Raw genomic sequence first — 6,030 nt, 5'->3', positions numbered from 1 at the left:
ACAAACCAACACCGTTTCTTCCTCCGTAGTCCATTGCCTTGGAGCTGTCTTTCCACTTTTCTTGGGTTGTGGTCGAATTTCTTTGGGCTCCAAATTCGTTTCGTTCACGACTTTGGGTTGTGTTTGAGTTTGGAATTGGGTTTGGGTATTGATTGGGGAGTCGGGAAGATGGTCAAATAGGTTGAAGTCATTTTCCATCTAAAATTGGAGTTGGGATGAGAAGTTCATTTGAGGTTGGTTTTGAAATTGAGGTTGTTTTTGGAATTGAGGTTGGTTTTGAAATTGTGGTTGATTTTGGAATTGAGTGTGGTTTTAGACATGATATGAGTAGTAAACACCATCATAGTGTAAATTTAGAGGTGACTAAATAGACCGATCATTTTGACTTTGGACGAACATATGTGAATTAACATGATATGGGTAGTAAACACCATCGAGTCGCCGAACCGAGCTCGGCACGCCGAGTCGAAGGCCCCGTGTTCGCCGAGCACACGTAGGACTCGCCGAGGTCCTCGCCGAACCAACTTCCGTGAAGCCTTAAGAGCTTGATAAATCAAAAAGCTTTTAAAAAAAGCTCCTACCGAGAACATCTGTAGCAACACCCATCATTGCTGCACAAATGGACCGGAGAACCGGCCGGAACCGGAACCCGATGGAATCGGCCGGGCCGGGACCGGGATGATATTCTTGGGGATTTTTGGAACCGGGAACCGGTAGAAATTTCTCGAGGACCGGCTCCAACATTGAAGACACGGCAAGAACCGGTAGAACCGGCGGTCCGGTTCGGTTCCTATTTTCCACCAAGTTCGGTTCCCGGACCGGTTCCAGCCGGGTGGATTCCTTTGCTCATCCCTACTGCACATATTCTTTATTATCTGTCCTTGCTGTAGGAGTATGGCCGAAGACGTGCAACATTTTTTTTTCCAATGTGAAGTAGCAGCTAAAGTTTGAAGGCAAGTGGCGACGTGGCTCAATATTTCTATATCGGTATGTCATTTGTCGGTGGATTTGTTCAATTCGGTGGATATGTAGACTATCTTTCGCTTGGAAGAGGCACATTATTATCTCGATTTTTATTACGATGCTTGGGTGTTATTGTTCATATCGGAACTCCATAGTATTCCAGAATTACACGTACAGAAAACATGTTTTTTTATTCCATAGTTCTTTATTCTTTTAATTGGTTTTGTAAACGACATCTCAAGGCTTTGAAAAATTGGATTACCTTGATAAAAAATCCTATCGAGCCTTGATCCTTTGTTCTTCTTGCTAACTATTTGCTAGCTTTTAATAAAATTATCACATCTATTTAACATTTAAAGAAATTTCCAAAGCACACCCTGAACTTTTACCAACATTAAGCCCTCGATCTTTTGAAGATTTATAATCAATCCACCAAAACAACATGATCATATCAGCATTTACCCTGACAAAAAGTGGAGCACGATGGGATAACAATCTCTCTCCTTTATCCTTTATGTAAAAGACGTACCTCCTCAGTTAAAACAAGAAATAAATTCAAAAACCAGTTTAAACCAGCCATGGTTCCTACTTATTTATATCTGCAGGTGTTTATCATGTCTGCAAGCAAAGCAAAACTGTACAAATGATCATTGCTAAGACTCTTATCTCCTAAACAATTTAAACAAATCAAAAAAAAAAAATACTTCTACAATAACTAAAAAACAGGCACCAAAACCAAACTTGATGTCAACACATAACAGCTGTTGAATCACAGTAACAGTTTATTCCTCCTGTCAAAAAAAAAAAAAAAACCTGAACCCAAGTTAAAATCGTTGCATAGATGAAAAAGAAAACTTAGACAAAGACCGATGTCAGTGACACAAAAGTATACTTTTTTGTCTTACCTTTTGTGGTAAAACATGGACTCACTCTCAATATCTCGCTTGTACAAAAGACATAAACACCCTCTACATCCTCATCAACAAAAATAGCTCTACAAACCTTGTCCAGTGTAACAAACACAACATTAAGGTTCTGTTTGTTACATAAATCAAAACCGGACAAAGCTGTACAAAAAACTGTACTTTTATGGAGCGAGTCCCTGACCCTGTCCCACCTTTTTAGATGAGACAAAAAAATATACTTTTTTGAGTGAGTCCTGTCGCACCTTTTTAGACGAGACAAAAAAATGTACTTTTGTTCCATTGACATCATATTTCTAAAAATAAAATTTTCAGGTATAAATATAATATTCACTTACTAAATTTTCACGTTAACATAAACTCCTTGCAAGTCGACTTATTATGCCCGGTGCCCTTACATCTACTACATTGAAGTTGCCGTTTATTCGTCTCATGCATTCCAACTTTCTTACTAGGCGGCCGCCCTGGCGGCCGCCTAGTCGGCGGAGGGGTCACCGTGACAATCGCCCGAGAAAACCCCTCCGCCATCACCTTCTCCTCCCTCGGAATTGGATTCACCGATTCCGAATACGTCAACCGATAACTCTCGACCGTAAAATACCTCGCACAGTAATCATACGGGTCCCGCCCCAAACACCCAATAACCGCAATCGCATGACAACATGGCAACCCCGTTATCTGCCACCCTTTACAACTACAATCATAATTGTTAATATCCACTATTTCAATACTATCCCCCCTAACCTCAAATTGTTCACCCGAGTTAAAAACTTGAAGTGCGCAAACTTTAATACTTTCTTTTTCTAACCTCTCTGAACTAACCGGGGTTAACCGAGTTAACCAGTGGTTAGAACCGGCTCTTCGGTTGTAAATCAACTCCATAATCTTACTCCTAATTGTATCCACCATTTGTGTTATTGGTAATTCATTAGCATCTGAAGCCCAGTTGTAAAAAATCTCACCAAAATTCGATGTCATATGATTATATCTTGCCCCTAGGAAAAACGCGTTTGCCCAATGAACAGGTTCACTTTCAATCACCCAATTATAAGCTTCAACCGAAATACTTTTAATACTTTCAATACATTTTTGAAAATCGTCCGGTTTCATCGCGTAAGCCGCTGCGTAAAAATCATCGACAATCAACCGCTTCACTTCATGCGAAAACTTTCCGGTCAAATCGCGTATAAGTTGATCGGAAAGTGACCGGAGACAATACGCGTGGTGGACGTTTTCCTCCCGGAAAACACCACACACCGCTTCTTTTATCCCCGTTTCACGGTCCGCAACAAACGTGATCCCGTGACAAGTAGTCAACGCCGCCTTGATTTGCTCCAAAAACCACCGCCAGTTATCGTCGGAAACTGCGTCCACCACTGCGAAAGCCACCGGAAAAACCTCGTCGTTACCATCCGGGGCGGTTGCCGCCAGTAAAGTCCCTTGGTATTTCGACTTCAACGGGACACTCCCGAGAAAAATCAACGGTCTACAATGTTGGAATCCGTATAACGAAGCGTGAAACGATAAAAACAATCGGTGAAAACTCGAGTCGTCTTTTGTGTTAAAAGTCACGCGGGACCCGGGATTTGTCTCCATGATTTGGTCACAAAAATACGGTAGTTGACCATAGGCTTCTTTATAAGAGCCTTGAAGTTGTTCTTTTGCAATTTCTTTACCCCTCCACGCTTGGAAATAATTTAATTGAACACCATATTGTTCTTTAATATCGGTGACGATATCTTTGGGTTTATAATTTGGGGATACTTTTAGTTTTTCTTTAATAACACCCGCAACCCAACTTCTTGTGGCTTGATGACCCGTTTTCACAATGGAGCCTTCACATGTATGTGTAGGGTTCATTTTCTTGATGCATATCAATTGGGTTGTTGAAAGTCTTGAAGCGTGGATCCTCCACGGACAACCATCAGATTTGCATCGAACAGTGACACGGTGGCTATCGTTTTTTTTATATTTATACGCGAATTGATGCGCGATTGAGTATTTGCGTAACGCGTCGCGGAAATCGGTTACGGTGTTGAAGCGTTGGCCGACTCCCGTGATGTTGTTTTGCCATTGTTGGGCGGCTTTGGTGTGTTTTGGGGTAGGGGGGAGGGAGATGGTGAGGGGGAGGGAGGGGGAGGGGGAGGGGGGTATTATGGGAATTTCGTCGTTGAGGTTTGCGAGGTCGTTTGGGATATCGAAAGTGGAATCGAGGAGTACACGTGGACTTATTTCGTCCATGTCATCGTCCAATACGCAAGGAGTGGGGTCCGTCAGAAGTCCGGCTTCCGATAATGTTGTTCTGCTTGACCTGCAAAAAAGAATAAATAATATATTAAGCCAATCAGTTTGACTGGTTAAGACAGTGACATAGCATTGACCGGTCAATGCTATGTCACTGCCTTAACCGGTCAAAAATTGGTCTGAGTGACCTGAATAAAAATAAAGTTAGAAAGCACATGGCCTATAACCTACAATAAAAAGTTCAATGACCTAGATGGGACAAATGAAGAAGGTTTGTTACCAATATGATAATAAAAGCTATTATTAACAAAATGATCTAAATCTTTAGAATAAAGCAGTTTAGTTGGGCAACTTCTAAATCCATTTAAGCCATTCCCTTTTTAGCTAAACTAGACCTATTAGCAATAAAGTATAACTCAAATCAACCATAAAATGTATAGCATTTACTCTAGTCAATAATATAAAAAACAATAGAATGAGTGATGACAATTACCTACTGGCAGGCATATTTGAAACATCTGGAACAACTTCTTCCATCATGACATATACATCAATGCTGCTAGAATCACCATGAAATTTCATCATGCGTTGAAGGTCTTTATCATTGGAGATTGTGATAAGTGTCTTCCTGTTTCCAGGAAGGAAGTATTTGATAGACATGAAATTCGGTGAACAGTTAAACATCTCTGCTACCTCCATCTCGAAATCACTGTACTTTGAATTCTCATCAATATCTATGGCATGAGCATCCCCACCTTCATACGACAATGAACCATCATCGAGAGTCTTGAATACGCCACCTAACTGGCATATCGCAATAGCTTTCTTCCCAGCCATGCCCTAGATTACGGCCTATGATACATGTATAATATGTTAATACAGATTCAACATTAAAACTCCATTAACGAATTGTAAAAACTTAGGGCGCCGACTGAAAAATACACAAATGTGCCATTCACGTGAAACCCTAAATCAAGAATTTCTGAAAGCGGAAGTGAAGAACATATGATTTACGTTTCCAAACGCATTTTATGAATTGCAGAAATGGCAATGAGCTAAAAATTCGCATAGACATAGGAACAAACCCTAATCGATTAGGCAACAAAGAATCGGAACAGGGTAAAGTAAGTCGAATTAATCCCATTTAACATCGAAATCTATAAAAAATGGGAACGACAGTAGTACCTTGGAGGGCGGATTTTGGAAATTGAAACCAATGCTTCTTGTTCCTTGTTCGAGTACGAATTTTGATGCCTAGTGAGAGAAGAATTTAGGATGAAGGAGGTGGCGGACAGGTGTCTTCGAGTTTTCATATCAAGCGGATTACATATGTCGCAAAAACATCCAAATTTCACACTGACGCAGGACATAATAAACGAGGTTGCAGAAAACGACGTAGTGAATTAACGTGGTACATAATTTTTTTAATTTGCGTTGCATCAATCTTTTTACTTATGAGGCCATCATCCTAAAGAGAGATATTGATGGATATGGTGAGAAGGTAAGGGATGTCCAAAGAAAATCGTGTTTTCGTATTGAGAAATTAAGAGAAATTAAATATACTTCTACTTTTGTTCCTACAAATCTTCCTACCCAATTAAATGATGACATGTGTCGTATTGGTATATTAAAAAATTATTAAATGATACACATGTCATTAATTAATTGGGTAGGAGGATTTGTAGGAAGAAATAGTAGGAGGATATTTAATTTCTCTTCCGTATTTAATCGATGGAAGGATTGATGGAAGGAAAGTGAAGACAAGGAAATGATTTTTGGATACATATTTTTCTCCCAAATTGAACGAATTCCGAAAGAAAACATATAAACTTAAAATTTTTCTTTTATTTCTTTCGAACTCAGGAACACAGAATAAGGAAAATTTTCTTTTCCCTTCCTT

At 39.9% G+C, this 6,030-nt stretch overlaps 1 protein-coding gene across 2 annotated transcripts; it reads right to left on the bottom strand.

Moving 5' to 3' along the window:
• Positions 1-1,513: 1,513 nt before the first annotated feature.
• Positions 1,514-5,592, bottom strand: MUG7 (MuDR family transposase). Of its 2 annotated transcripts, none has more exons than XM_079060556.1 (4): positions 5,316-5,592; positions 4,624-4,982; positions 2,225-4,197; positions 1,514-1,776 (listed from the first exon to the last, which is right to left on the bottom strand). In XM_079060556.1, the coding sequence occupies exons 2-3, from the start codon at positions 4,965-4,967 to the stop codon at positions 2,232-2,234; spliced, it is 2,310 nt and encodes a 769-aa protein (XP_078916682.1). In that variant the 5' UTR covers positions 4,968-4,982; positions 5,316-5,592; the 3' UTR covers positions 1,514-1,776; positions 2,225-2,231. The 2 variants fall into 2 exon arrangements, with proteins under 2 accessions (XP_078916682.1, XP_078916681.1); XM_079060555.1 differs by having other exon boundaries at positions 1,514-1,754.
• Positions 5,593-6,030: the final 438 nt, after the last annotated feature.

The sequence above is a fragment of the Lactuca virosa genome, chromosome 7, assembly GCF_052849685.1.
Source record: "Lactuca virosa cultivar CGN04683 chromosome 7, Lactuca_virosa_CGN04683_v6, whole genome shotgun sequence".
Classification (NCBI taxonomy): domain Eukaryota; kingdom Viridiplantae; phylum Streptophyta; class Magnoliopsida; order Asterales; family Asteraceae; genus Lactuca; species Lactuca virosa.
This window is presented reverse-complemented; position numbering and strand designations above follow the sequence as displayed.